The 15,464-nt window shown below is 52.9% G+C and overlaps 1 protein-coding gene across 6 annotated transcripts in view; it reads right to left on the bottom strand.

Annotated features, from left to right (window-relative positions):
- Positions 1 to 15,103, bottom strand: part of RIPOR3 (RIPOR family member 3) — a 65,185-nt gene extending 50,082 nt beyond the window's left edge. For 2 of the 6 annotated variants that reach the window (XM_073236455.1, XM_073236456.1), the window contains exon 1: positions 14,680 to 15,102. Coding sequence is in view for 1 of the 6 variants with exons in the window: in XM_017651915.3 (XP_017507404.3) it covers positions 14,680 to 14,699 (20 nt within the window). In the remaining 5 variants the exon portion in view is untranslated. Of the gene's footprint in view, positions 1 to 14,679 lie in introns of all 6 variants that reach the window. The other 4 variants (XM_073236454.1, XM_017651910.3, XM_017651915.3 and 1 more) reach the window with 4 other exon arrangements.
- Positions 15,104 to 15,464: the final 361 nt, after the last annotated feature.

The following is a 15,464-nucleotide window of genomic DNA, read 5'->3' as shown; positions in this document are numbered from 1 at the left end:
TTCTGGCTTCCCTAGATGGCTGCCAGCCATTGCCCTACCCTCCAAAGCAACCCTGCCCCAGTCGCCAGAAGGGGAGTATTCAGCATTGCCCCCATGTGAGAATGTGTGTCTAGTAGAGCCTGTTAGCAGGTTTGTCATATTTAAGACAGGACACCATTGAGATCTCATGGAAGGACAGTTGTCTGATTGGTGGGCTCCCCTGAATCGCCCTGCTCGTCTGCCCACTGTACCACATTCAGCTCCAGGCAACGCTCAGCAGGAGCCGAGTCGGCAGCCAAGCTCTCCTGCCTTCCTCTGTACTCGAGTTTTTTTCTTTTCCATGTGTAGCAACTATCTGGGTAGAAATCTCCACTGAGGGACAGACCTCTTCTTAATGCCTGAGTCAGGCCGAATCCCACAGGAAAGGAAGCTGGCGAGAGTCAGGAGGGATTGGTCACTGAGTGGCGCTGGGCGATCACCCCAACTTTCAGAACTTCCATTTCCTTCTCTCCACCAGCTTAGACCAGAAATTGCAAATAGGTGTCAGCTCATGTTCTAACACCAACTGATGGATACGGTTGCTTCTGACGTAGTGTTGAGATGGATTCTGAGGCTGTGTTTGGGCTCACTAGGAAAGGGCTGTGATTGATTAGCAATGGCTGCCATGAATTAAAGGATGGGGAAGAATGGTATGTTTGGCATCACATATTTGTCACTCCAACCCAGATGCTGTAAAAAAAGTTCCTCAAAGCCTGAAATGGATAAGATTCTTAAAATCTCCTTGGCTCACATGAAACTTAAAAAGATCTCTATGTTGCTTTGACCTTGCTTCTAACAGTAACACAGGGATCCTTTGTGGGTAAAGGATCCCTTACCACCTGCCAGTGCACCCTTGAGGCCCATTCAGACCACCACATCCTTACAGCCACCAAGACTGCCTCAGCCAAGGAAGTCTCTAGGCCAGGTCACTGCAAATCAGCCGTGGGAGTCCCCGCTGGATCCAGCCATACCTGAAGCTGAACCTAATCCTAGACTTTTAAATTATGTGAGCCACTACTACATTCTCTATTTTGCTTGAGCCAGTATGAGTCAGGGTTTCGTCACTTGTAACTCAAGAGTTCCAAGGCACAGGTTCTTCTTCCCGGTCAGGCCTCAGAGTGGGGAGCAGAGACGGGTTTGGCTAACAAGACAGTTGCAAACATCCGGGGCTTTATGTTTGTTTTTTCCTTCCTTCAATCCAGCCAAAACAAGAGGCTTAGAATGCAGGGAAAAGACTCAAATTCCTTCAAATGTAGAAGCCTGGGAGACCGCTCCTGTCAGGTCTCTGAGATAATTCGCCTCTGCTTTAGATGAATCGAGTCCAAAAGGGGGCAAGTTGTCTAGAATATCCCTCCATTGCCCCCATACCAAGTTTCCATGAATGTTTTTTCCTTAGCTTCCCAGGGCTGGGGCACTGAATCTAGCTTGGTTTAAAAAGCATTCCTGGGCATCCCTGGAGTCTGGCTCTTGAAGTTTTTTTCTGGGGCAAATTCTTCTCTTTGCCCCATCCAGGAGCCCAAAAGACACAGCAGCTGTGTGAGGCTCGCAAAGGCTTTGGAGTCAGAGAGACCTGGGGACAGACTCTAGCCTACCGCAGTCTCACTGTGTTATTCTGGGCAAGTTGCTAAACTTCTCTGTGCCTCAGTTTTCCTTTCTTGAAGAGCACTACCCACTGTGTAGGGCTGCTTCAGAGAATTCAGTGTTATAATGTTTGCATGATGCTTGACATAATAAATGATAGTTATAGATTAGTATTGATATCATTCCCATTTAGATCCACTTAGACCAGGGTGGGAAGGAAGGAGAATGAAGAAGAAAAAGAATGTTTGGGGTGCCCTCAGGACTTCCACATCATCCCACCAAGAGAGCCTTGACCTGCTCTCCCAGCCACCCTAGTTCAAGACTTGCCCTTTCCAGCATGTCAGGTCCACCCCCGGGGGAGCCGTCTGCTTCATCCTTTCAAAGGTGACAGACCGATCTCTTTCTTCCCCAGGTGGGGAAACTGAGGCTGGCCCTCTGCCCAGGCCCTAGAGTCTGTTGCGAGACTCAGCTGGGTGGGTCTCTGGCCCTGCAACCCACATTGCTTTGCGAGGGCAGCTGAACAGAGTGACAGCTCGCATACACTCCCCTTGCTCTGCATGCTTCTCCTGCAGCACCTCAACCACATGCATCACTAATTAAGTGTGTGGTCATTTCTGCAGCAGGTACTAGTCTGAAAAATATTACTGTGCTTTTCTCGTTGCCTCTGGGTACATAGTTGTCACCATCTTGGTCCTCAGACAACCATGTGCCTGAGGAAGATTCGGATGTGCTCAGCAGAGCCATGGCGATGTTCAGTTCCTGGAGATCAAAGCAGATTTTACCATGCAACAGAAGCCATAAGGATGTGAAAATGTTTTTAAAGTCCTTTAGCTCCCAGTAACGCAGAGCAGGCAAAGAAGTTTCCCAAGATCGCCGAGAAAGTAGAGGAAGTCTCCCTTCGTCCCCACCCCCAGGCTCGCTATCTCTGGCCGGAGGGACACGCACACTAATGATGGGCCGACACCCCCACCGCCCCCTCTTGGCTTCAGCCCCGTGAGGATTGGTCATGTAAGAGGGCCGTGGTGAAGAGCATGGACTCAGGGGCTTCCTAGCTTCATCCCCAGCTCCGCCGCTTACTGACCATGTGACCACGAGCGAGCCATTTCACTTCTCTGTGCCTCCGTCTCCTCATCTGTAAAATGGGACTAAGAGGGCTTCCTCAGAGCCACTGTGAGGATTCAAGGAGCTAATGAAATGCCTAGAATAGGCTGATCTATAATAGATATTCTACCTGTCAGTTGCTTCTACTTATTGGTCTTTTTTATACGAGTAGTTGGCTCCAAAGGCAAGACTTGGCACTGCCCCTCCGGGAGCTAGGGGAGGATGCGGCGCTGAGACCACTGCCCATGGGTGCAGGGGTGGGGAACTGGAGATGCGGCAGACTGAAGACAAGGAAGCCCCAGTGCTCCACAGTCCCTGGCTACTCAGGGGCCCCACCCCACCATGGCCAGGATGGGGCTCAACATGTTTGGGCGGGACACGTTGTTAGGGAAAGGTGCAGAGCGCCTGCAGCCGGGGCCGGCAGTGGGCAGCCTGGGCAGGGGCCAGATGTACAGGAGATGAGGGCGTCTGGGCCCAAGCAGAGGCAAGCCAGCCAGGCAGGGCTCCAGGCCCAGAGCAAGAGTCCTCCCAGCCTCCAGCGTCAGCCACAAACACCAGAAAGGCAAGTAGCAATCTGGGCAACAGCCATGGCCGGAGACCCTGCCTCCTCCTGCCATCAACACACCTCCGGACACATGGGTCCTCATGCCATCCTAGAGGCTGAGGGGGGGCAGGAGGAAACTGAGACCCAGCATTACCTAAAGGCCCGAAGTGCCAGATCAGATCATATCTACCTGATTAGCCTAAAGCCAGTACTTTCCTTGTTGCCCTAGGACTAGGGTTTCTGAGAAATCTCCTATCGGTTACAGGAAATAAAGACAAGACATTTTCCTCAGTATATGCATGTGCCAGCGTGAGTGAATGTGCAGCCCCATGCCAGTCACCAGGACGGACCCTCCCGTGGGCAGGAGCTGCACCTGTCCTGTTCAGCACTGTGTCAGATGCAGTAGGTGCTTGATGAATACCCACTAAATAAGTGAATGTGCCATTCAGCTCCGACTCTGAGGGCAGCAGACCAGTGGCCAGTGTGTGGGGCTGGGGAGGGGGGACTCTTTCCTCAGCTTCCTCAGCAGGAACCAGCACTGGAGTCAGACACAACTGGGTTCAAACCCTGGTTCAGGCCTTGTGCTGAGCAGCTTCTGATGCGGCCCCAGGGATCCCACGTCCTGGGTTCACACTCTCCTCCTAAGTACAAGTGGACCCAGTGATGTGCTTCTAATGGAATGTGGCCAAAGTGACGGGGTGTCACCTCCAAGACTAGGTTACAGAAGACAGTGACTCAACTCTATACACACACACACACACATACACACACACAGAAGACAGTGACTCAACTCTATACACACACACACACATACACACACACAGAAGACAGTGACTCAACTCCACACACACACACACACACACACACACACACACACACACACACACACACACACACACACACACACACACACACACACACACACACACACACACTAGCTGCTAGAGGCTCATGTGGCTAGGAACTGAGGCCTCCAGCCAACAGCCAAAGAGTGTTGAGGCTGAGTCAGTCCGGGGACCATGAGGAACTGAATCCTGCCCCCACCACGAGGCTTGCTGGCAGGAGATCCTGCCCCAGTCAAGCCTTGAGATGACTGGAGCCCCCTGACACTGTGACTGTAGCCTGAGAGCCTCTGAAGCAGAGGACCCAGCCAAGCCACGCATGGATCCCCGACCCACAGAAACTGAAATCATAAACATGTGTTGTTCTAAGCCCCTGGGTTTTGGGGCCATGTGTTATGCAGCAATAGAGAACTAATACAGCCCCTCATTAGCTCTGTACCCATGAACCAGTTACTTAACCTTTATGTGTGCACCCTCATCGAAAAATGGGCATAATAATAGCACCTCCCCACCTTATAGGTTCATTGTGAGCACCAAGAAAATGAATAAATGAATGAATGAATGAATGAGACCAGTGGCTGGAGCAGTGAGAAGATCACAGAATCAGGAAATGAAGCCCAAAGAGTAGGTCAGAATGAAGCTGTGAAGACAAGGCCCAGAGCCTGGCTGTACCCGCAGCAATGACCCTCAGCAAGGGGAAATCCCGCCCCCTCCCGCCGTCTGCCCCAGCTAGCCCCTCCAGGGGCTCTGAAGGGCCGCGCTCAGAGCTGCCAGCAGCCAGGTGCTCAGCATCCTTTGCCCTCCTCCTGGCCACCCCCATGCTCCCCGTGGGGCTGCTCTTGTCCAAAAGCTGGCTGAACCTGGCGCTGTGAAGACAAATGAGCCAAGAGCCACAGCGTCTGATAGCTCCTGAAACTGACCCTCGCAGGAGGGCAGCACCAGCTCACGTGACCGCCACCACCCGGCCATGGCTCCCGGGCAGCCAGTCCTGGGGGTGAGGGCGGAAGGGTCAGCCTTCAGCCTTCACTAAGGGACCAGGTGCCCGGCTCCAAGTCAGGAGAACAGGCTTTCAACCTGGGTGCACATCACAGGCCCTGGGAACCTTAACAAACATGGTCCACGGCTCCCCACCCCAGGTCCCTTTGCTCCCCGCACAGGAGGCTGGCCTCAGACTTGACACCTTTCTCCAGGCATGACCACCGATAGAGGTGCAGGTCTGTCCCCCAATCTCATCCAGGTTTAGAGCTGCCTGGGCAGAAGGGCCCATGTGAGAATTGTGTGTCCTTTTCTTGCTCCCACAACGGGGATGTGAACCAGACCCTTGAGGTGCACAGGGCTGGCAACTGGTTGTCAGCCCTCAGGCCCCTCACCTGCAGCAGGCAGAGGTTTGGGAGGGACCCTAGGCCTCCTCCTGGTCCTCCTCACGCTGGCTAATCCCAGGCACTTGGGCTGCTCAAGCGGCGTGAGCGCCAGAACCAGCACTGGTCTCCCAGCGGCCCTGAGCCCAGGTGTGCATCAGGCATGTTAGGAGCCTGGCGCTAGGCCCTCCGCTGGGAGGGGTAGCGCCACGTTTCTCCTCTCTCCTAGCTTTGGTTCCTCTCCGTGCACCTCCAGTGCCACACTGCATCGTCATCACGCCAGCGGCTAGCACGAAGGGGAACTGCTATGTGCCGTTAGCTCAGCAAATCCCCTGCCATCATCCTTACCTCACAGAGGGGCCGTCTAAGGCCCAGCTGGGCAGTCAGGGGGGCAGGATGTGACCCCAGGCTATCTGACTTCAGGGCAGGGCTCTCTGGGATGTGGATGGTCCCGTGCATCACCAGCCACCCCCAACTCCCAGCCCTCCAGCCCGCCAGAAGTCCTGCAGGCTGGCTCTGTCCTTTGGGAGCCCCTGAGCTCCCCAGGAGCTGCCAGCCCGCTAGCTGGCCAGGAGAAGGCGCCTGGCTTTCCCTGCTGACAGAGTAACTATTTCCTGGCCCCAAAGCTCCAGTTCTTGGAAATAACAGTTCTTCCTCGTGGCTCCAAGCTCATGGCTCTTGAGAAACTCCTAACTGTGCACAGCTCGCCTTAGCCAAAGCAAGTTATTTCTATGCCTGAGACAGAGGCGTGTTAAAAGGTAAAGTGCCGTACAGCACCTGGCAGCATGCTCATGTGTTTCTGTCAGGCCCCAGCCCCATCAGGCGCCCAGTCTCCTGTTGCTGTCAGAGAAAGTTTCATTGCCAGGCTTGGCCTGAGAAGCCAGGGCTTGTGGACTCGCCAGGGTGAATCATTTTGTGAGCATTTAATAGCATTGTCTTGATGACAAATAAATCACACCTTAATGGGCCATTTCTCAATTTGTAGCCCCAAGTCAGAACTCCTAAAATATTACCAGATGTCAGGGATGAAACGTAGGCCTCTGGCACACTCCTACACGCACGTGGGTCACGCCAGCGTCCTGCGCAACAGAGAGCTGGGCACCAGCGATCCAGGGCAGAATATAACTTCATGTTTGGCACTATAAAGACAAGCTTCGCCCAGCACCTCTCTGTGTAGTCTCTTGGTGGGAGATGGTCTGGAGAGAGGTGTGGGTCAGAAGAGAGCCTATGTCGACGACTGGGATTCTGGGACAGAAAGTATGGCAATTCCAAGCAAGCTCTTGGGGTGGGACTGAAGGGTTGGAAACTGTGCTGGCTCTGGAGTCAGAAAGAAAAAGGTCTGAAGCCCAGATTTGCTGTTTACCAGCTGTGTAACCTTGGGCAAGCCAGTTCATTCCCTGGGCCTCAGAGATAATCACAGAAGCCACCTCACAGGTTGTAGAGAAGGCTCCCTGGGAGAAGGAATGAGAGCAGCTTAGAAAGTGCCAGGCACAGAGTATGCGCTATGTAAATGCTGTGCGCAGATGGGTGTTAATAACAGCTAATATTTATCTGGTGCTGTCATGAGTTGAACAGTGTCCCCCCAAAAATTCATGTCTACCTGGAGACTTAGAATGTGACTATTAGAAATAGATTCTTTGCAGATGTAGTTAGTTAAGATAAGGTCACACTGGATTAAGGTGGCCCTAAAGCCAGTGAGTGGTGTCCTTCTAAGAGGAGCAGAGGACTCACAGAGGAAGGGCAAGGGAAGGCAGTGGCCATCTCCTTCATCTGTCTACTCTGTCAGGGCAAGTCCAACAGCAGACGGAGAGGGGACCCACGCCAGCATCAGTGGTACATTACATACCCTCAAGCAATCCCTAAGGTCATCCCTAGATTTGCCCTATCTGGATTTTTTATAATCGCTGCTGCTAAGTGGTGGGGGTGAGGGGAGAGGGGCAGAAGACAAGCAAAACTGCACTTGTAAGGCACTCCCTGCAGCAAAGCCCCCCCACTGCCTGGGTCAGGGGAGTTTTCCACCAGGAAGCAAGAACAGTTCCTCTGAGTTTCTTCACTCTTTGTCCCAAGATGCAAAAATGTCAGAAATGTGCAAGAGTTCTGGCCACAAAGGGACAGTGTCCCTCACCCCCACTGTCCATTTCCTGCCTGGGGCGGAGTGTCGGGGTGAAGACCACTGCACAGACAGTCAGGACGTGCGGGCCAGCACTGCTGGGCCACATGCTGGCCGTGGGCACAGGGCGATGCTCTGTCCTCCTGGGCCCTGGTTTCATGATCTGTAAAATGGGAGTGGAAATGCCTGGTCCAGAGTTAAGCTATAGCACATGACATGGCCCCAGGGAAGGTCACATTGGGCTGTTTCTCTCTATTATTCCAAAGGGGTCAACAACGTGAAAAACGGGTCCCTCTGTCAATGCCTCCCCAAGAGCCGCCTTTATAACAAGCAGACTTGGCCCCTTCGGTCCATCCACTTGTATTCACTAAGCGTTAACTGCATGCACCACACTGCGCCAGTTTCTGGGAGGGTATTTACAACTGTTGACGCTGAGGACTCACAGTACCAGCAGGGGCCTCCGGGTATGGAGCATTTGCTAGATGCACGGCATTGTGTGATTTCCCTCATTTAATTCTCTCCACTAGCCTGCAGCATACATCAGAAGGCCTATTGCGAGAAAACTCAGTTCAGAAGGAGAATGATTTGCTCGAGTCCGCACGCTTGGGTTGGACTTCCTTTCTACTCTGTTCCCAAACCAGGTGCTACTGCCAAATTACTCATGGCCCAGTGGGCAAGGTGGGACTCAGGCCCTCCCACAGAAGGGACATTCCTACCACGGGCTCGTATTTCCCATGCCTGACACAGGGGCAAGCACTGCTCATGTGTTATGTTGCTAAGACCTCCCAAGACCTTCCTGAGAAGTTCTTGCCATTATTATTATTACCTCGCCCAAACACCTGAGGCCACAGAGGTACAGGGAGTAACACTGGGAGCCCTAGGAAGTGAGGCCAAAATCCAGCCTCCCTGACTCCAGACTAAGTTTCTCAATTGCCACATGCTTTGTCCCCCAGAAGGGAGCTGGATACCATGGGAGCTAAATCTGTGCAGACAGCCAAAGGTGTTGGAGCAGAGATCCCAGGGGGCTCCCTGGAGGAAGAGGAAGGCAAAGGATGAGCAGAACCTGCATGAACAGATCTGGGCCATGACCTCGCTCCAGAACACCTCAGGCATTTGCCAAGAATCTGGGGGCTGGATGGCCCCAACCCCAAAACCTTCTGAGACTCTCCCTGGGGAGCCTCACTTGCCTGAGGGACTCAGGACTCCGTCCTACTGGGTTTAGGGAGGGCCTGACCCCCAGGCCTGTCTGTACCCAAGTCAGGGCTGGCCTTGGCCCACACATCTCTCCTGTTCTGAGTCCCCAGGAAGGGAGGTCGGGAGCCAAGGTTATCGTGGGGTTCACATACCGTAGGGTGGGGGTGGGGACACAAAGCCACAGGTCATTCAGGGTAGCAGAAGCTGTGATCGCAGAGGTTGGAACCGACCTCACATCCATCAATAGGGGACTGGGCTAAGATGCTTCAGCATAACCACGATGACTCGGGTGTCACTGGAGGAAGGGTGGAGGGTCGTGAGTATGTAATAAAAGCCAATGTTTCTGGAGGACTTTACTCCTGGTTAGGGCCTCCTCCGAGTACGCTGACTCACTTAACCCTCACGCCAGTCTCGGAGGGACCATCCTCATCACTTTCAGAGGAGGAAACTGAGGCACCGAGAGGTCAAGTTCCCTTACCAAGGCTCGTGGGTGTAAACGGTGGACCTGCGAGCGGTGGAGGCAGTGGGCACCAGAACCGGGCTTGGAACCCCTCTGCCACACCACCTCCCAGCTTCTCCATCCACCAGGAGGAGCCTCCCAGGAACCCGGGAAAAGAGAGAAACACACACAACCTTCCGCCCTTGCTGGCCCCTGCTGGCCTGGGGGAGCAGGTGTAATTAGAGGAAGCTTGACTGAACTCTCCTCAGTCTGAAACAGATTCCGATAACAGACGCCGTAGTAGCCAACTTCTCTCTACAGTCAATTACGGCCAGCGGGGCCCACTGATTATTTTTATAGCCCTTCCTGGAGTCATGACAAGGAAAACTAAATGATCCACAGGACCTCTTTCATCACTAGCAGGCGGGGTTCATGGTTGGGGTGGAGGAAGGAAAGAAAAATCACTTTTTCCCCCTACTTTAAGCTAATCAACAGAACTCAAGGCTGGGCGGCCAGCGTGTTGGTGTTGAGAAAAGCTGTTCTCAAGCAGAACTAATTGGCAACAGAAATGGAATTTTTTCCCCTAAAAAACGTATAAACATGCCTTATCCCTGGGAATCACCCTTTGGAATGGGTATTCCAGCCACGCTGTGTGCAACTGCCCGTGCATGGCTGTCAGCCTCACATGGATGAAGCCAAAGGCGCCTGTGCTGGTTACCACTCAATCAGGTCAGCCTTCTGTCAATGAGACGGTTACAAAGGCCAAACCAGCCCCACCTGGAATGGGTACTTGCCCTCCTGTGGCCCAGCTCCACTTCCCTCCTCCTAGGAGGAGCAGTTGGCTTTGTGAACCCATGCCCTGGTGCACAGGCATGGGTTTGGGCAAAACTGATTTCCCCTTGGCTTCAGAGATGAGCCCTGGTGGTTAAGCCAACAAGCATATTCCAGGAATACTTCAGAAATGCACCTACAACCCAGCAGGAAACAATAAGGCAAGAGAAAAACACAGTTAATGAGGCTTCTGGAAAAGTGAGCTCTTGCCATTGGAGAGGTGCAGAGAGGGAAAGCGAACTGCTCAGAGTCACACAGCATGGTGGTAGGGGAGCCAGGATTTGAACCCAACGTAGGCTGTAGGACTGAGGAGTTTGTGACTGGGTGATGTGGAGCCGGGACTGGGGGCAGGGGCTTGTCCTGAGCAGAGGAGGGACAGGGTCCAAGTTGGTTTTCACGGGAGCCTGCTGGCTGCAGGTGAACAGACCATCAGAGAAGCCAGTGAAGCAGAGACACCAGTGAGGAAGCAGCTACAATAGTCCAGAGAGAGGTAATGGCCGCTTGGACCAGCACAGGGACAGTGGAGGTGACAGGGATGCAGTTAGACTCTGGATACGGGTTGGTGGTAGAGCCCAGAGAATTTCTTCCTCACTAGGAACTGGAAGCCACTGGGCTCTCCTCGTGTGTTTTGGGGTCAAGACAGTTAGTTTGAGACCCAGTTAGAAAGTAGAGAGGTGGTTATCGAAAGAGGTCCTTTACAACTTCCCGCGCCTTCTGTTAGGCAGGCATTGCAAGGAATGTTTTAGCTCTCTGTGTGCTAACCCAGGATCTATCAGCAGGTGAAGAGAGGAAGGTGCAGGATGGAATGCACAGAATGATCCCATTTTTGAAAATTATAGTCACCAAGACAAAAATAAATGAATATGAGTGGATGAACAGTGAAGAATAGACACCTGATTTTTAACTGGTTACCTGGAGGGGGAGCCACTGAGATTTAAACTCAGGGTTGTCCTTCCTACCACACAAAACCAAATAATAAAACCCATTTTAGGTTCTTGTTGAAATTGCTGTGGGCTTGACCCCCTTTGGGCCATCGCGGTTGTGCTTCCCCCAGCCAGTGTCCCCCACCTGGGCCTCCTCCTTGGCCTAGACTGTAAAAGAGGTGGAACTTGGGAAGGAGAAACATTTTCCTCTTCTGCTTGCTGGCTTGGGAGAACTGGAAAGGGCCCACCTGGCTCCTAGGGTTTCTAAAAATAGAAAGTTTTCTTAACTTTCCTATAGGTTTGGCTTAGCTGTTCCTTCTGCTTGTTGCACGATGCTGTTTCTGTTAGAGAATCATGCACTACACGTGAAAATCAAGGATGAAAAGAGCAAGATCTCAAACAGAATAGCATTAACAGGGAGCTCGCTGCCGCCGAAGGGACGCCAGAAGCGCCCCACACATGCCAGACAGCAAACAGGAGTGTGGCCCAGGGCCCTCGTCGCTGCCTAAGCTGGGGCCCAGATGCTGCCCTGTAAACAACACGTTCTACCCCATCCATCTCTGCATCCATTCCACTGCTTAGAGAGGAGTTTGACTGTTGATGTTTTAGGTGAGACAGAGAAGTTGAGGGATTTGTGTCCCAAGGCCCAGGGCCTAAAGTTTGAATCACTCTGATGAGGGCCGAGGCATTCCAACGACAGGAGTTCTGAGACCCTGGGCACAGACATTTATGTTGTGGGGCCAGTAGGTATGCTGGCAAAGGGTTAGCAACCAGTTTTCCAGGGGCACGTGTAGCTGTGTGTGCATCTGTACTTGCACACAGGTGTGTATATACAAATGTGTGTACAAATACATGCACACACACCTGCACATATGTACTTAGGTTTACTACAGATTGCATTGATGTGAAGGGTAGGTAGCACACAATGAACAAGTATAATTAAACTTTATACCACCCCCTTTGGTAAATTTCATAGGGTGAATTGATCCACACAGAATGCTTTCCTTGATTTTTGCCTCCTGCAGATACGGCTACAATTGTATCTGTAGTCAACCTATGGTTATAATTGATGAGCCAGTGGGATTCTTCCAGAATGTTGGTGTATAGTTTCCTTTACCTTAAGGAGTAAGACAAAAGTGATAAGACAGAGTATGAGGAACTTCGCTCATTTGTCAATGAATTGGTATTCTTCACAGCATAAAGGCTATAGCGATAACACACTTTTATGTTTTCCCTGTATCACGAACTGTTCCTGTCTCACTTTCTCAAATCTTGACAATCAACAGAACAGTCAGTTAAACCCTGAGCTGTTCTAGTTGCCAGTTCCCGTAGCGTGCGTACTCCCACTGCTGCCGGTTCCGGCTGCCCACATGAAGTCACAAGGAACGGAATCGGGGCAAGTCCCTAGCACTGTTACTGGTATTTCCATCAACAGATACATTAAATGTAAATAACCTCAGGAGCAGAGATAATAGTAAGATAGAGGTTTAAAAATGGAAAATGATAAGTTTTGAGCACTTATTACTTTTGTTTTTAATATAATTTAGTTTTAGGTTTACAAAACTTAATTTTTAAGAATGGCTCTTCTCAGCACATTCCTAAAAATATGACAATGGGCTGTCACGAGCCAGTACAAGCTGGCTCCAGCACACCCTGTGTAGGGACCACATGGCAAAGAGTGTCACAGTTAAGAGAGGGAGCCGTTCCCTCTGCTTCTAACCAGAACCCAGGGCAGCTCGGGCCCTCGAGGTGGCAGCCTTGGAAGTGCTCAGAGGGCTAGTGGCAACTGTGAAGCTTCTCCAAGAGGCTTCCAAGGAGAGGGTAAATAGGGCAAGAGACCAGTTTGTGAACACATGTAAGGTACCCCTTTGTAGACCCCCAGAAAGAACTGGGGGACACAGTGTTGGGGGCGATGCTGAGCTTCCAAAGATGAGTAGGTGAGGGCTCTGTAACCATCAGACATCTGGGTGAAATCACCCCGCACGGCAGCTAAGCCACGAGACCAGGCTGTGCTTTCAAGTAATTCATTAGGCTTTTCAGAGCCTGCAAGACTGTTGCACCAACATCAGTAACGTGGCACTGCAGGCATCCCCCAGCCCACCTGGATGCCAGCCCTCCCTGGAGCCTGCCCTGATGTCCTGCATGGTTCACGGGGGGATGGTGGCCTCTCTGAGCTCGTCTTCCTCACAGATACCCTCACCCATGTTTAGAACTTAATTGCTGTCCAAACAGTCACAGAATTTTAGAGTTACAAAGAGATTTTTGAGATTTCCTGAAATAATCCCTTCATTATATAGATGAGGAAACAGAGGCCAAGAGAAGGGAAGCAACTTGGTCAAGGTTACAAAGGAAAATCAAGGGCAGAACTGGGTACGGTGATGAGCCACCCCAGGTTACCCAGAACCGATGGGTTTCCGGAACAAGTTGGTGCCCCTGGAGCTGGGACTACTGCTCAGGTCCCAACTCAAGCCCAAGGCAGAAGGCCTGAGCCCATCCCTGAAAGCAAAGGAGGCCTGAGTGAGTACTGAGCTGCCACCAGATAGAATTTCCCAAGGGGGGAGAGAAGAGGAGGCCACATCTGGATGCCGGGACCTCCAACTCAGCCCAGATGCCTGGCACCCATGGGATTTCCCACCTGCCACAGCCCTACGGGGTAGCTCCTGGCCCTGGGGTGTGACATGCACCCTCCTCCTTGGTGCCAGGGGGACACTAGCTGACTTTATCTGCATCTTATCTCTTGGCTGCTGATGCCACAGCTGTGGCATGTATATGCAAATAGCCTATGATAATATTAATACGTGATCCCCCCAGGGGAGGCATGTGGAAAACACTGTATGTGTTTCACAATTCTGTTTCGTCCAGAGGAGCAGTGGGGGCCCGGAATGATTTGAAACAGATTTTGGAAAAGGCAAAACAAAATTGGAACAAAACCCAGTGGAGGCATGTGCCATGCTCCCCACCCCCAGCTCCCTCCATCCCCGCTAATATTAACCCTCTTCTCTCACAAGACACCAAACAGCTTCAGGCGCTCTCCATTCCAGGTGGGAGCCCCCAACCCAGGCCAATTTACCATTCAAGCCACTGAAGGCTGCTCAGCCTGTTGCTGCCTCCCTCTGACCTCTCTGGTTCCCTCCCACAGGTAAGAGGTACCTGAGCTCTCTCCCCTCACCCTGTCCTCCTTCAGCTCCCTGGGGTAATCACAGAGTCCCAGAGCACAGACCACAGACCACTGGAAGTGGAGAGTTTACTGAAAGTAAAGAAGAAAGACAGAGATCTGCTTCTCATCTCTGCCACGGACCAGCTGGGTGACCTTGGGCAAGTCACTTCACTCCTCTGAGTCTCGGTTTGCTCAGTATGCAATGAGGATAATAATAATAATAACATCTATCCCACCTGGACTTGTGGGGCCTTGAGTGAATGACCCACAAATGCCTAACATGGTGCCTGGCACCCAGCAGACACACCAGAAATAGCAGTCATAGTAAGAGCCTCTTAAAGATCACCTCCTTCAATCACTCCATTTTAGGGATGGACAGACAGAGGCCCAGAAGGGGAAAGAACTTGCCCAAGGCCACACAGCAAGACACCGTGACCCCTCTGAGCGTGCACGCAGGCTCCTTCTCTGGCTCCCGGAGCTCCAGGTTGGAACGTGGGGTAGGGCCACCCTCCTCTCACTGCCCTTGCTCTGGAGTCTGACCCACACACCAGCCCCGCATGGAGCCGTCGCTTGGCACTCACCGTCCAGCAGGTCTGCACATTCAGGACCGTGTCACATTCAGGACCTTGTCACGCTATCCCCCTCGAAGCAGCCTGGCTTCCTCTATGGCTGCAGCAGGGGTGGCTCCCATCCGCTGCAGGAGACGAGCGAGGTCCCAGCAAAGCCTGTCCAGCCTGGCCACTCAGAAGACGCTCGGAGGAGCCCCCCGTCCCGGCTTCCTCGTGTGCCGCGGGGACAGTGCGCTGCCGGCCTCTGATAATGCGGCCCTGCTCTTATCTGGCCTGTGTCAGGGTGGAGGCGGCCGTGGGGCCGGGGTTCCAGGAAGCCCGCCTGAGGCCCCCGGGCCGGCCTCGCTCCCCCCGGATGCTGCCTGCTGCTCTGGACGCGGCAGATCGCCCGTCAGTGTCACTCTGAGCTCCGCCAGGGAGAATTCCATGCTGGCCCCCAGCAGGCGCCCCCACCCCGCCCCGTCCCACCCCCCACTCCCATCTTGGCAAGGGGACGGGAAAAGGCAGCTAATTTCAAGTCCGCGCGGCGTTTGTGGTCGTGTCCTGAACTCTCCACGATTAATCACCGAGCATCTGATTCCTGCTTTGCTCAGAGGGGGGTGTGGGGACGCCTGGAAGTTTCTGTTTACTCCATTCTGCACCGGGCTCCATGCTAATCGCAAACAGACAGGGGTGCAGCCTCCCCTTCCTCTCTTACCGCCCCACTTGCGGATGGCCCCCCTCACTCGTGCTCCATTCCCCCCTTTCTTCCCTCGTTCCCAGCCGGCCCCTCCTCTGTTCAGGTTCTGATCTCCGCG

This window comes from Manis javanica, chromosome 5 (assembly GCF_040802235.1).
Source record: "Manis javanica isolate MJ-LG chromosome 5, MJ_LKY, whole genome shotgun sequence".
NCBI classification, from domain to species: Eukaryota; Metazoa; Chordata; class Mammalia; order Pholidota; family Manidae; genus Manis; species Manis javanica.
This window is presented reverse-complemented; position numbering and strand designations above follow the sequence as displayed.